The sequence below is a fragment of the Stomoxys calcitrans genome, chromosome 1 (genome assembly GCF_963082655.1).
Source record: "Stomoxys calcitrans chromosome 1, idStoCalc2.1, whole genome shotgun sequence".
Lineage (NCBI taxonomy): Eukaryota > Metazoa > Arthropoda > Insecta > Diptera > Muscidae > Stomoxys > Stomoxys calcitrans.
This window is the reverse complement of record NC_081552.1, coordinates 213,783,079-213,798,178: the sequence shown is the minus strand read 5'-3', so window position 1 is coordinate 213,798,178 and position 15,100 is coordinate 213,783,079. Positions and strand designations below refer to the sequence as shown.

At 38.2% G+C, this 15,100-nt stretch overlaps 2 protein-coding genes across 2 annotated transcripts; one reads left to right on the top strand and one right to left on the bottom strand.

The window, feature by feature from the left end:
* The first annotated feature begins 512 nt into the window (after positions 1–512).
* Positions 513–1,852, top strand: LOC106084829 (5'-nucleotidase domain-containing protein 1-like). The gene has a single exon (XM_013248760.2). The coding sequence runs from the start codon at positions 542–544 to the stop codon at positions 1,850–1,852; it is 1,311 nt and encodes a 436-aa protein (XP_013104214.2). The 5' UTR covers positions 513–541.
* Positions 1,853–9,266: 7,414 nt separating this feature from the next.
* Positions 9,267–12,273, bottom strand: LOC106084824 (acetyl-CoA acetyltransferase, cytosolic-like). The gene is made up of 6 exons (XM_013248754.2): positions 12,202–12,273; positions 11,960–12,081; positions 10,360–10,472; positions 9,863–10,292; positions 9,612–9,797; positions 9,267–9,548 (listed from the first exon to the last, which is right to left on the bottom strand). The coding sequence occupies exons 1-6, from the start codon at positions 12,245–12,247 to the stop codon at positions 9,267–9,269; spliced, it is 1,179 nt and encodes a 392-aa protein (XP_013104208.2). The 5' UTR covers positions 12,248–12,273.
* Positions 12,274–15,100: the final 2,827 nt, after the last annotated feature.

The following is a 15,100-nucleotide window of genomic DNA, read 5'->3' as shown; positions in this document are numbered from 1 at the left end:
CTTATCATTGAGCTTAAACTTGAATCGGACCGCACTGATTGATATGTGAGAAGTTTGCCCCTGTACCGTAGTGGAATGTTCATGGGCAAAATTTGAATTTAGAAATGGAATGACGAAATTAGTATACCCCCATCCTATGGTGAAGGGTATAAAAAAAAGTTTGAGAAAAAAATGGAAGTCGAAATCTGGAGGCTCGCTTTTCACCGTTGACGTATGGTCTAGTAGACTATTGTGCTTGAATCGTTTTTAATCAATAGCAATTCTTATCATTTGTTTACCTATAAAGAAATATTGGTCAAAGAACTTGACAATTGCGATCAATAGTGGAGGGTATACAAGATTCGGCCCGGCCAAACTTAGCACGCTTTTATTTTCTTAAAAATAGTTTGGATACCGATTACTAGAAATTTTCATTAAGTATTCTAAATATACGCTAAAAAAAATCTATTTTTAATTAATATTTTTATGGAAACGTAACGATTGATAGAGGGGCGAAGCAATATTTAAAAATAACAGCCAGATTGGGTTCCTAAAACAAAAAATGTCGCATTTGAAGGAATTTCATCTTCTGGAATATGATATAATTGGATTTGATTTGGATGGCACGTTGCTAAGGTTTAATCTTAATAATATGGTTCCATTGGTATACGAACTCTTAGTCAAATATTTGGTGGAGAGAAATTATCCACCTGTCTTTCTCGAAAAGAATTTCGATGGTGATTTTCTACAAAAAGGTTTGATATTAGATGCAGAGCGAGGGAATTTATTAAAATTAGCAGTCAATGGCGAAATTCTAAAAGCTGCCCATGGTACACGTTTCCTTAGGGCTGACGAAATCGAAGAAATTTATGGAACGACAAATACATGGGATGTAGCTCAAGACTACATCAAAGATCCCCTGGCTGCATGGAATGGACCGTTGTCGAAAAAAATAAGAACATTGGTGGACTATTTTAATATAGCGGCGTTTTTGGTGTTTGCCCAAGCTGTTGATATACTGGACGAAAAAGAAGACACACCAAATAAAAATAATGGTTTGCGAAAAACCGACTATAGTAACGTCTGGCCAGATATATTATCAGGATTGGTGAATTTGTATTCGCGAAATAATTTTTCCAATGGAGAAAGCGGTTATTTTAAGGCATTAAAGGAAAATCCGGAGAAATACATTCTGAAGACAGACCACAAAGTAATACAACACCTTAAAGATTTGCGTTTCGCAGGAAAGGCTGTATATTTATTGACAGGTTCGAATATAGATTTTGCCAACTTTACGGCTTCTTATGCATTGGGAACCAATTGGAGGGATTTATTTCACTGTGTTATATCATTCGCCCTGAAGCCTGGTTTCTTTTATATGCAAAGAAATTTTCTTCAAAATGACAACTTGGTCGAAATACCGTGTAGTGAAATAGCACTGCAAGATGATCTGCTATCAAAAGGAAACAGCTTCAGCCAGGGCAATTGGCAACAGTTAAAAGAGAGTCTATGTAAACATATTCTTAGCATAGATGTAAGTGACGCTCATTGCCTATATTTTGGAGATAATTTATTGCAAGATGTATATGCACCATACACCAAGGCATCTATGGATTCTATAGCTATATGTGAAGAACTTTTAGAATATGAAAATGGATATGAGTACAGACCTATAGTACATTCATCTTCCTGGGGATCTTATTTTTGTGTGAATGAAAAATTCACTCTATGGTCCGGTATTATTGCGAACTGTTCACAATTATGTATTCCAAATATGGATGCTATAGTCGATGTTCCTCATCAAGAGAAATTTCTATCTCGTGATGTTCAACGCTATGCTTCAAATCTGTCAAACGATCAGTTAGTGGATTAAAGGCTACATATATTTTTTTCTCTGTGACATACAAGATGAAAAACCAATGACAAGCAAAAATCAAATTTATGGTTGTTACTATACTTCTTAACTTTTTAAAATAGAAAACTCAGTTCAAATGTGAAATTATAAATTTTTACTATAAGATCAAAGTAAAATGTGTATATTTACAAAATTATTAACTTTAGAAGAATTCGTTTTTAATTTTCTTCATAAAGGCATATGGTTCTTGCGTTTTTAAAGGGTTAGCTAATAAACCGATGCCTCATCCTGGTATTGTGATTGCCCATTCCTTTAGATAGGGTGCTGCCTCACAGTAGCTTCCAGACAACGTTTGTGAGATGCTACTTCTTAGAGGGTACTTTTTCTAGGATGCTGTGGAATTTCCGCAGTGAATACCATCTGGAAATCTTTTCAGCACCTTTAAATATATTTATCTATGTCAATGATATACACATCATGGGTTGATCAAAGTTATCCGTTACTGCAGTTTTGGAAAAGGCGGATAAGATAACTGGATATCGATCTTCTTGATGGTTGGATAACAAAAGTTACCTGCACCTTGATTACTAACAAGTAAAACGGCATTAAGTTCGGCATGGCGAAGATGGATACCCACCACCTCGGGTATATATGCAAACCCCCTTTCATCACAATCCGGTGCAAATAGTTAACTTATGCACCCAAAGTCAGCAAGGATATTGCGTGGTCTAATAAATATAAGTCACTGTTGAATTTTGTATTTAAAATTTCAACAACAAAATAAACAAAAACTTTTATGAGTTTTTTTACCCTTAAAACCATATTTGGGTCCTATTTTAGGTGGCGTAGAACTACTCACTGTTTCAAATTTCAGTGAAATCTGTTAAAAAATAAAGCTTTTATGAGCTTCAGACCTTTTATCGGCAGATCGGTCTATATGGCAGCTATATCTAAATATAGTCTGATCTGTACCATAGTTGGGTCCTATGTTGGGATACGTTGAACTACTCACTGTTTCAAATTTCAGCAAATTCGGATAAAACATAGAGTTTTTATGGGGTTCAGACCCTTTATCGGGAAATTGTTCTGTATAGCAGCGATATCTAAATATGGTCCGATCTGTACTATATTTGGGTCCTATGTTGGGAGGCCTAAAACTACTCACAGTTTCAAATTTCAGCGAAATCGGATAAAAATAAAGTTTTTATGGGCTTCGGACCTTTTATCGGCAGATCGGTCCATATGGCAGCTATATCTAATATAGTCCGATCTGTACCATATTTGGGTCCTATGTTGGGATGCGTTGAACTACTCACTGTTTCAAATTTCAGCAAATTCGGATAAAAAATAGAGTTTTTATGGGGTTCAGACCCTTTATCGGCAGATCGGTCCATATAGCAGCTTTATCCAAATATAGTCCGATTTGGCCCGTTCAAGAATTTTACCAGCGTGCATCAAAAAGACGTATCTGTGCCAAATTTCAGAAAGGTGTAGAGTGATTACAACAGACGGACGGGGAGACACACGAACATAGTTAAATCGTCTCAGAATTTTACGACGATCCGAAATATATATACTTTGGAGGGTCGGAAATTGATATTTCAATATGTTGCAAACGGAATGACTTGATGAATATTCCCCCTTTTCCTATGGTGGTGGGTATAAAAACGACGGACAGACGAACGGTACCGAAAAGAAATGTGGACATGGCTTAACCGATTTAGGAGACGTTCCTGAGGCTGTCGTCACACCACATCACTGCGGTGTAGGGTACAGTTCATGTTTTAGCGCTAAAAGCCGTATAAAGATGTACTTTGTTAAAGAATTTATTTATAAGATCTAAAACCCTCAACCGTATCCCTTAGAAAATGCTAGATACAAATTTGACACGTGTTATCGTTAACCGATGGCCATAAGATTATGTATTTTTCTATTTGGGATTACTATTCTCAATTTGTAAAAAACTAATATTAAGGTGCGTCCAAGTTTTTTTTTTTTTGCTGTACGAATTTTCTTAAATAATAAATGCAATATAACTTACTTTCTGATTATAAAAACCATAATTTCATTAAGTATTTAAGTTAATTCTAACGCTCCAGCATGTATGCACATACATTTGACCTTTGTCTATATTAACAGCTAATGTAATTGTTTTCCCAAAATAAACACAAAACGAGAAGCCAGACTCGTTGATGTATGAACTGATAAAGAGATGGATTACATATTTCAAAAGTCTAAATAGTAATGCTGTGAGGCATTTTTAGAAAGCACTCTTCGTGTTTGGTTCTTACGAGCAATGGTTTTATTTGCAAAACAAGATTGCTGGTTTAAATAAGAGCACGTATTGCTCATGCACTTGAAGAGTGCATATAAAGGGTGATTTTTTTGAGGTTAGGATTTTCATGCATTAGTATTTGACAGATCACGTGGGATTTCAGACATGGTGTGAAAGAGAAAGATGCTCAGTATGCTTTGACATTTCATCATGAATAGACTTACTAACGAGCAACGCTTGCAAATCATTGAATTTTATTACCAAAATCAGTGTTCGGTTCGAAATGTGTTCATTCACCGTAACGTTGCGTCCAACAGCATCTTTGAAAAAATACGGTCCAATGATTCCACCAGCGTACAAACCACACCAAACAGTGCATTTTTCGGGATGCATGGGCAGTTCTTGAACGGCTTCTGGTTGCTCTTCACTCCAAATGCGGCAATTTTGCTTATTTACGTAGCCATTCAACCAGAAATGAGCCTCATCGCTGAACAAAATTTGTCAAAATTTGAACACATTTCGAACCGAACACTGATTTTGGTAATAAAATTCAATGATTTGCAAGCGTTGCTCGTTAGTAAGTCTATTCATGATGAAATGTCAAAGCATACTGAGCATCTTTCTCTTTGACACCATGTCTGAAATCCCACGTGATCTGTCAAATACTAATGCATGAAAATCCTAACCTCAAAAAAATCACCCTTTATAACAATAAAAATCAATTTTTATACCCACCACCATAGGATGGGGACATACGAATCTAGTCCTTCCGTTGCAACCCCTCGAAATATTAATCTATGACCCCATAAAGTACACTGCCACTCACTTGAATTGCATATGAATGAATACTGAATAAATACACTAATCTTAATTATTTTTTTAAATTGTAGTAAAAGTGGTAGTAAAGTACATCGTTATTTTGTAAAATTTGTCTAATTTTAAAATAAAATATTTAAAATCTAAAACAAATACAGCAAAAACAAAACAAATTCATAAATTCAAGTAACATATTTGTGTCATTTGAATAGAACATCCTAATCAAGGCGTAATTAATAAGGTGGCCGCATCGGCGAATTGCTACAACAAAGCATCTTTTTTGGGAACTTGATATGTCAAAATATGTAAACAGGGCGATGAAAATTCGATTCGCCCTGACATTTAAAATTTTTGGCAAATTTGTTTCGACTAATCAGAGCAAGGAGAAGCATTCCACAAGGTTGCGGATAGTGGAATGCTCTATACGGAGTAGCATGGCGAAACAATTAAAGGTGGTCTCACTTGTACAACAAACTCAAATCAAATGCAATCCGCAATTTTGCCATCAACCGGATTGACAGTTTGCCAAAACACACGAAGAAATTGTTACAGACATAAAAGTTGGAGTCAAATGTTATTACTTAGTATTCTAAATTTATTGGGTTGCCCAAAAAGTAATTGCGGATTTTTCATATAGTCGGCGTAGACAAATTTTTTCACAGCTTGTGACTCTGTAATTGCATTCTTTCTTCTGTCAGTTATCAGCTGTTACTTTTAGCTTGCTTTAGAAAAAAAGTGCAAAAAAGTATATTTGATTAAAGTCCATTCTAAGTTTTATTAAAAATGCATTTACTTTCTTTTAAAAAATCCGCAATTACTTTTTGGGCAACCCAATAGAAGGAAGTTTTGTCAACATTTTCCGTAAGTAATACCATTATCCCCGACGGAAGACAAAGACGAGCAGACCAAGGATATTTACTACGAGCGCCTTGGGAGAGAATATGACTGCTGCCCCGCCCATGATATTAAAATCGTTCTGGGAGATTTTAATGCGAAGATAGGGAAGGATAGGGATCTTTGGTCCAGCAGTCGGAAAGTTTAGCCTCCACGAGATAACATCCAGTAATAGGTTAAGGCTAATAATTTCGCCGCGGCAAAAATATTCACAATGCCACATGGCTGTCACCCGATCAAAACACGAGGAACCAAATTGATCTCATTGTGATGATGGAAGGCAATCATCCAGCGTGTTAGATCTACGATCGATCTGTGGGGAGAATATAGATTTGGATTACCACCTTGTTGCAGCTAAGGTTCGCACCCGTTTAAGCATGGCGATGAAAGTACGATCTTACACTGCAAGGAAACTTGACATTGAAAAGCTGCAAACATAACAGATGGCAGCGGCATACTCCACTCGAATGACCCAACTGCTTGATGAAAGCACTCCTTGTTCGGATGATATAATGGTGCAGTGGCAAACTATTGCCTACTCCATGGAAAATGCCGCGAAATCCGTACTTGGGTACCGGAAGCCTCCTCCAAGAAACCCAATGAGTGTCGAGATGCTACTGAAGCCAAGAATGCGGCATATAGAGCAACCCTGCAAGCAGTAGCGACGCGCCAGATGAAGGAGAGGTATCGGGTGAGAGGAGAAACGTCCCGCAGAAAGAAAAAGGAAATGGAAGGCGTGAGTGTGAGCGAATTGCGATGTACAGGAGTCAGAATGAAGTCCGGAAATTTTACCAAAGAATTAAACATCAAACCGATGGCTTTGGTGCAGGCACATCCTCCTGCAGAGACAAAGAAGGAAATGTGGTAACTGACACAGATAACATGCTGAGGATATGGAAAGAACATTTTACCCAACTGCTAGTGTCCGACGTTGGCGGCGAAGAGGATACCGCAGAACCAATCAATGATGATGGTATAGAATGTTTACCTCCTAGTCAGAATAGGGTCCAGATAGCACTGACCCGGCTAAAGAACAATAAGGCAGCAGGAACCGACGGGTTACCCGCTGAATTATTTAAGACCGGAGGCGACACGTTGATAAGGCGTATGCATCAGCTTATGTGCGCAATCTGGCTAGAAGAACGCATACCCGATGATTGGAACCTCGGCATACTTGTCCCATACACAAGAAAGGAGACAAGACGGAATGTGCCCACCACAGAGGTATAAGTTTCCTCCCTATCGCATACAAGATACTCTCGAGCGTACTATGAGAAAGATGAAACCCTGAAGTCAATGAGAAAATTGAGCCCTATCAATGCGGCTTTAGACCTGGTAAATCCACCCTGGACCAGATATTCACACTGCGCCAAATCCTGGAAAAGACCCGAGAAGGGCAAATCAACACCTACCATCTCTTTGCTGACTACAATGCTGCTTTCGACACTCCTTTACGTTCAAAGGTATTTAAAACCATGTTTGAGTAGGGATACCAAATCCCTACAAAATTAATAATACTCTGTAGGATGGCACTTGCTGATGCTCTCCGAACCATTTAATAACAAACGAGGTTTCAGACAAGAAGACAGCCTATCGTTTGATCTCTTTTATATCCTGCTGGAGAAGATTATACGAGGTGCAGATGTGAATAGATAGGGCACATTACTCAAAGGACAGCAAATGCTACTTGCCTTTGCCGACGACATCGTTATCATAGGTCGGTCACCGGAAGTAGTAACTGCAGCCTTTGAAAGAATTGCAAGGGAATCAGTGAAAATGGGTCTGGTTGTAAATGAAAACAAGACGAAATGGATGGTATCAACTCCCAAAATGCTTGGAGCGTTTGAGAGAAAGATTTTTCTTAAAATATATGGACCAGCTGGCGTTAATGGAGAATATAGGCGACGTATGAAACACGAGCTGTATGAAGACGATAGTTACACGTATCAAAAGTCTTTTGAAGGCAAACACGGTGGTACAAACAAACCGGGAAGACCAAAAGCCCGATGAAAAGATCAAGTGGTGGGAGACACCTCGAAACTTGGTGTCAGAGATTTAAAATGAGTGCAGAAGACTGCTGCGCTTGGAACGCTATTCTACTTTCCGCTAGTGGAACAAATGTTCTGTCATAGCCTATTAAGGTAAGGTAATGCTGGCCACACTTAAGGTATCCTGCCATGTTAACATTTCTCTGTGGTGTCACTATGCGGCACACAGTTCGGACTTGGCATAAAAATGGAGGCCCCTTACCATTGAGCTTAAACTTGATATGGGAGAAGTGTTCCCTCTTCCTTAGTGGAATGTTTATAGGAAATTTGGTAGTAGTACCTGTTATTGAAGAAGGTTATTTTTGTTGTAGCCATATTTGCATGTGGAGGTGACGATCCTCGCCAAGCTCCTTTAGGTAAGCAAGCTCGTTCCGGCCCAAAGAACCAATCGCCACCGGAACATGATGTACATTGGTTATTTAAAAGCGCCAATAACACGCATTGTCAAATCAAACATCATAGGCAATCAGTATTTATGCATGAGCTGGTGCCGCTCGACCTCTCACTGAGAATCTCCGCTCGATACCGCCGACTGCAATTGCAGCTACTCCGTTGGTAGCATTCCACTATCCGCAACCTGTGGACGCGCACGGTAGCTCCCAGCATTTTTTACATATAGTGTTATGTTACGATTTCCAACAATCTTATAAAGTATGGTCAAAATCGGTTTATAATTTAAAATTTTGCCTGATTTGGTAGAAATTTTCAGCAGAATCCATGGTTTCGGGTTCCCAAGATTCGGCCTGGCCGAACTTACCACTTTTTTACTTGGTCAGCTTAATTTTATAAATACGTTCCTTATCATGTTTTATCATGTGTAAAAGGAATTGAGATATTACAATGCGTTGCCTGTAAAAACAATTTTTAGAGTTTTGCTACTCTTCAACAAGTAGATGAGCGATATTGCATTAAAAGGCTGCGCATAGGCTAACTTTTCGTTCAGCGCAAACGACTAGTTCGGATCTTGCCAAGAAGATAAGCAAAGGTTTCCCACATTGACGAAAATTATCGGAAACATGAACTGAATCAGGTACATATAACCCGACTTGTAATATTTTAACATATTAGATTGCAACGTCTATGTTGGCTATGCCATGTTGTAAGAATGGAGAAAGTTACACCAGCGAGGGAGTTATATGATAGAACAACTTAGGATAGCTCACGCAGGTAGTGAAGAACAAAACTTTGATGGCAAGATAATTAAAAAAACAAACTCCAAGATTTGTGTCAAAAAGGAAGCGCTGAGCAAAGGGCATAAAAAAATCGTATGTTCTCGGCCAAGAAAAGGGGATTGTAGCACTTTCAACAAAGTTAGTGAATATATACATAAAAAGAAATCACATTTTAACATTTTTAAAAACATGTTAACATTTTCAATTTATTGACTTCAGGTAGACTATTAAACTCTTTCCACAGCCATAGCGATTCCCATACCTCCGCCAATGCAAAGACTTGCAATACCTTTTTGTCCATTTATACGTTCAAGGCCATATAATAGTGTTACGAGAATGCGAGTACCAGAAGCTCCAATAGGATGACCCAAGGCAATGGCTCCTCCATTAATATTTACTTTTGATTCGTCCAATTTTAAACATTTTACCACTGCCAAAGATTGTGCAGCAAATGCTTCATTTATTTCAAATAGATCGACTTCCTCCTTAGACCAATTGGCTTTGACAAGCTAAATGTGATATATTAATCATTAGATAATAATAAAAATTGTGGTAATTGGTATCTTGCTCACCACAGAGTTAATAGCTGAGACGGGACCCAATCCCATGGCTATGGGTTTGAGACCAGTTTGAGCCCAAGCCACTATTTTAGCTAGAGGTACAAGTTTTCGTTTTTCCACTTCTTGCTTAGACATGAGTAAAACGGCTGCGGCAGAATCGTTGATACCACAAGCATTTCCAGGAGTCACAGTACCTTCCTAAAGCATTGTAAACACAGATAGTTATCAAAAACACTGAATAAAGGCTAAAGTACCAAACTCACCTTAATAAAGCAGGGTTTCAATTTTTGCAATTTTTCATACTTAGTTCCCAATTTGATAAATTCGTCCTTGTCAAATGTCTTTGTACCTTGACTATCGATCAATGTCACTGGTGTAAGTTCTTTATCGAAATAACCATTTTGCTGGGCTTTTTCCGCTAAATGTTGAGAGCGTAATGCAAATTGGTCCTGTTCTTCTCGGCTGATATTTTGATCTTTGGCCAGCCATTCCGCTGTGATACCCATATGCGTTTCCTCCACAGGATCGATGAGACAGTCATGTAACATGGTATCAAACATGGTACCGGTACCCTGTTTAATACCTTCGCGTAAATATATAGCATGAGGAGTCCCACTCATATTCTCCTGTCCTCCACAAATAACTATGGAAGCATGACCGCAACATATTGATTGATAACCTAAAACAACTGTCCTGTTGGAGACAACTTTCTAGATTAGTTTGGTATGTTTTTTTTTTCGTTCAATCTTACTATGCTTACTTTAATCCAGAACCACACAGCATATTTATATTGTAAGCGGGAACTTTGAATGGCAGACCCCCTTTAGAAGATGCCTGCCTTGCAGGGTTTTGTCTTTCTCCCGCCATTAGTGCCTATCATAAGTAAGGAATAATACGAGGAAATAGTAAAAATGTCCACCACCATGGGTTCTGCTACAAATTTATATAAATTTGTCAAGATTATACGTGAATTGTTGTATAGAAACAAAAGCGAATTTTAGGACCTCAAGAAGTCTAATTGGGACATTGGTTTATATTGGATCTTATCTATTTGTGGCTCTATCTGGGCCCTTTAGGTGTATGGATGTATTGCGGATCATAAACGTATTGAATATTAAATATCAGTAAAATTTAGTAGACCTAAGTCTTGGAAGGGCTCAAATTATCAAATTTGGTTATCAAAGATGGAGTGCGTCCACAGGGATCTGGGTGGGTCTGGCTGGGCAGTTAAACAGGTGACGTGTATCGTGCGGTCCCTGGTTACAATCTGACATACATCTTGCCCGTCGTCATCAATACTTGCTCTGTAGGAGTTGAGGCGGCTGCATCTGCCGGAACGTAATTGAGCCAGAACTGCTCTGGTTTGCCGGGGGAGGTCAATTTCTTTAGGTTTCTTTGGGTAGTATAAGAGTATTCAAAGACAGGTTGAGGTGCAATGGGAGGCGGTCGTTCTCCAAGGACTACATCCACTTGGTAGCCATTTACCGCATCTGCTACCGTGTCTTCATGAATGTTGTCTAGACCTGCTTGATATGCCGCTTGATCTAGAGGTTCTCTCTTGTAGCGCTGAACCTTACGCTCTGGATCATGTAGATCCACCTTCAGGCTTCTGGGCGGTGGATATCTATCCACAAGATGATGATTTGGATAGTCTCTGCGAAGACATAACTGCATGTAGTTATGTCTTCGCACTGGTAGGATCATTGTCTCCTGATGGAGGTGGTCCACATGAGAACTGAGGAGACAGTCCGTCGCAGATCGGAGCGCGGCATTCTGACAGATCTGAATATAATTCGACTGTGTGTCACAAAGCTAACGAGATCACACTGGTGCTACATAACTTACCACAGACTGGCCAATTGCTTTGTACGTGGTCAACAAGGTTTCTTTGTCTGCACCCCAAGTGCTGCCAGCAAGTGACTTGAGGACCTTGTTTCTACTTTTGACTTTATAGCAAATTGCTGTGGCATGTGGAGGGAATGTGTAAGAGCTGTCAAATGTGACGCCAAGTATTTTGGGACACTTGTTGGTCGGAATCATTTCTCCATCGACCATCACAGTCAGCTCAGTATTCACCTCACGCGTGTTTGTAGTGAACAATGTGGCTGAAGATTTGGTGGCAGATATCTTCAGATTTCCTTCAGCGAAATATGAGGCAAGTTCGTTGAGGTAGGGTCTCTTTTGTTAAATTTGCTATTTATTGTTTAATGGGTTTAAAACAACAAGAATTGTTTTTATAGAAAAAAAGATTTTTATGCAAAAAAATTTTTGATTTTTTTATGACAAACATAGGCTGTTTATATTTTAGACTAGCATGACCAAACCCTATGGTGGTGGATATAAATACACAGTTTATTTACCTGACCCATTATGACTTCATCAACGTCATTTGCATCTACATTCGATCTTTTCAGCAATTCTTTTATAACAAAGCCACCTAAATCGGAAGCTTTCAGCATGGATAGCGATCCATTAAAGTTACCTAGGATAGCATGGATATAAATCAAATTTTATAATAATTTATTAATAAATATTAATAAAATATTGTTACACTTTATGAAGTCTTTATTTAGCCACTTATTTTTTATTTACTATTTCCTACCAATTGGAGTTCTTGTTGCAGCTACTATGTAGACCGTGTCAACCATGTCGTTTTTTCCTATTTACTTCAACAAAAATTTGTTGGTGTGTTGTCAATAAAAGTTAAACTACAAATGCGAGTGAATATTAAACAGTGAATATAATTCAGCAGATATCTTTAATTATGTAGAACAACTTTTAATTTTCTATTAGGTCGAACTTTGACTACCCTATAGTAATAGGACAGTTTTTCTTTTTACAAAAATATTGATATTGCAAAACTAAGCGCGGTTTCTATAATGCAAAAAATTAACTAATTATTGCATTAGCTTTGCAGAATCGTGAGGAGAAAGGTTATATTGACAATGAGCCCCTTTAAGCTCCTCTAAACGTCTAGATTTAGCGATGCTTATCCCCTCTCTACTATTGGCGATATGTAGAAGGTATTCAGCCAAGTGGTGTCGAAATCGGCACAAAAACAGAAGGTTCCTAATCATTGAAGCAAAATCTTAATCCGACAGGACTCAGAGTTTAAAGAAGTTTTTTTTTATACCCTACACCACTACTGTGGTACAGAGTATTATAACATAGTGCATTTATTTGTAACACCCAGAAGGAGAGCGATAGACCCATTGATAAGTATACCGATTGACTCAGAACCACTTTCTGATTCGATTTAGTTATGTCCGTCTGTCCGTTTGTCCAAGTTAATTTGTGTACGAACTACAGGTCGCAATTTTCATGCAATCGTCTTCAGATTTGGCACATTTTTTTGGCGTAGAGACAAAGCCTATTGAAATTGGGAAAAATCGATTAAGATTAGGATATTGCTCCCTTATATATGTTCGTCCGTTTTGCAGTAATAATGCAATAAAATGGTCATTTGTTAACCGATTGTCTCGAATTTGGCAGGATGGATTTTCTCTTGACTCTCGACATTACTGGTTATTTTCGTCGAATTTGGTTCAGATTTAGATATAGCTCTCATATATATATGGCTCGATTTTCACTCCTAATGCCACTGCAAGCGCATTCATTGACCAATCTTGTCAAAATTTGGCGCACAACGCTTTTCTCGATGACCACCACAATATCTGAGAAGTTTGTTCGAAATCGGTTCAGATTTAGATACAGCTCCCATATATATGTTCGATTTTGAGAAATATTGCAAGAAATTGCTCATTTGTTAACCTATTCATTTGGCAGTAAGGTTTCTTATGCCTCTCGACATTATTAGTGAATTTCATAGAAATGGGTTCAGAGTTAGATATAGCTCGCATATATATGTTCGTCCGATTTTGAGAAATATTGCAATAAAGTGAATATTTGTTAACCACTTCGAAATTTGGCAGGAAGGATTTTCTTATGACTCTCGACATTACAGGTGAATTTCAAAGAAATCGGCCCAGATTTAGATATATCTGTCATATATGTATATTGCCCGATTTTCACTCCAAGAGCCACTGCAAGCGCATTTAATGACCAATCTTGCTAAAATTTTGCACAACGCTTTCCTCGATGAATACCACAATATTTGAGAAGTTTGTTCGAAATCGGTTTCAATTCAGAAATAGCTCTCATATATATTTATGTTCTTCAGATTTTGAAGAAAGAATGCAATTACAGAGTCACAAGCTGTGAAAAAATTTGTCAACGCCGACTATATGAAAAATCCGCAATTACTTTTTGGGCAACCCAATAGCTCCCACATTGTATTTATAGGGTAGGTGTAGGGTATTATCCAGTCGGCACCGCCCGACTTTTGCCCTTCCTTACTGGCTTAATTTGTTTCCTTGTTACCCCTTGTACTTTTTATACCCACTACCGTAGGATAGGGGGTATATTCATTTAGTCATTCCGTTTGCAACACATCAAAATATCAATTTCCGACCCTACAAAGTATACATATTTTGGATCGCCGTAAAATACTAAGACGATTTAACGATCCGTGTGTGTGTCCGTCTGTTCGTCCATCTGTTGTAATCACTCTACAGGCTTCAAAAATTAAGATATTGAGCTGAAATTTGGCAAAGATACGTCTTTTTGATGCGTGCTGCTTAAGTTCTTGAACGGGCCAAATCGGACCATATTTGGATATAGCTGATATAGACCGATTTTCCGATAAAGGCTCTAATGCCCATAAAAACTTAATTTTTCATCCGATTCCGCTGAAATTTGAAACAGAGAGTAGTTTTAGGCCTCCCGACATCTGACCCAAATATGGTTCAGGTCGGACTATATTTAGATATAGCTGCCATATAGACCGATTTGCCGATAAAGGGTCTGAAGCCCATAAAAGCTTTTCTTATTGCCCAATTTGACTGAAATTTAAAACAGTGGATTATTTTAAGCCTCCCGAAATCTGACCTAAATATGGTTCAGATCGGACTATATTTAGATAAAGCTGCAATATAGACCGATCTCCCGATAAATGGCCAACAGCCCATAAAAGCTTAATTTTTAACCGATTTCGCTGAAATTTGAAGCAGTGAGTACTTTCAGGCCGCTCAACTTCGAACCTAAATATGGTTCAGATCGGACTATATTTAGATATAGCTGCCATATAGACCGATCTACCGATAAAGGGTCTGAAGCCCTATTTATTGCCCGATTTCGCTGAAATTTGAAACAGTGGGTAGTTTTAGGTCTCCCGACATCCGTCCCAAATATTGTTTGGATCGGACTTTATTTAGATATAGCTGCCATATAGACCGATCTCCCGATATAGGGTCTGAAGCCCATAAAAGCATTTTTTTTTATCCAATTTCATTGAAATTTAAAACAGTGAGTAGTTTGAGGCCACACACCATCCGACCCGAATATGTTAAAAATTTGACTATATATAGATAAAGCTGCCATATATACCGATATGCCGATATGGTTAAGGGTCTTTATTTATTACCTGATTTTGTTGAAATTTG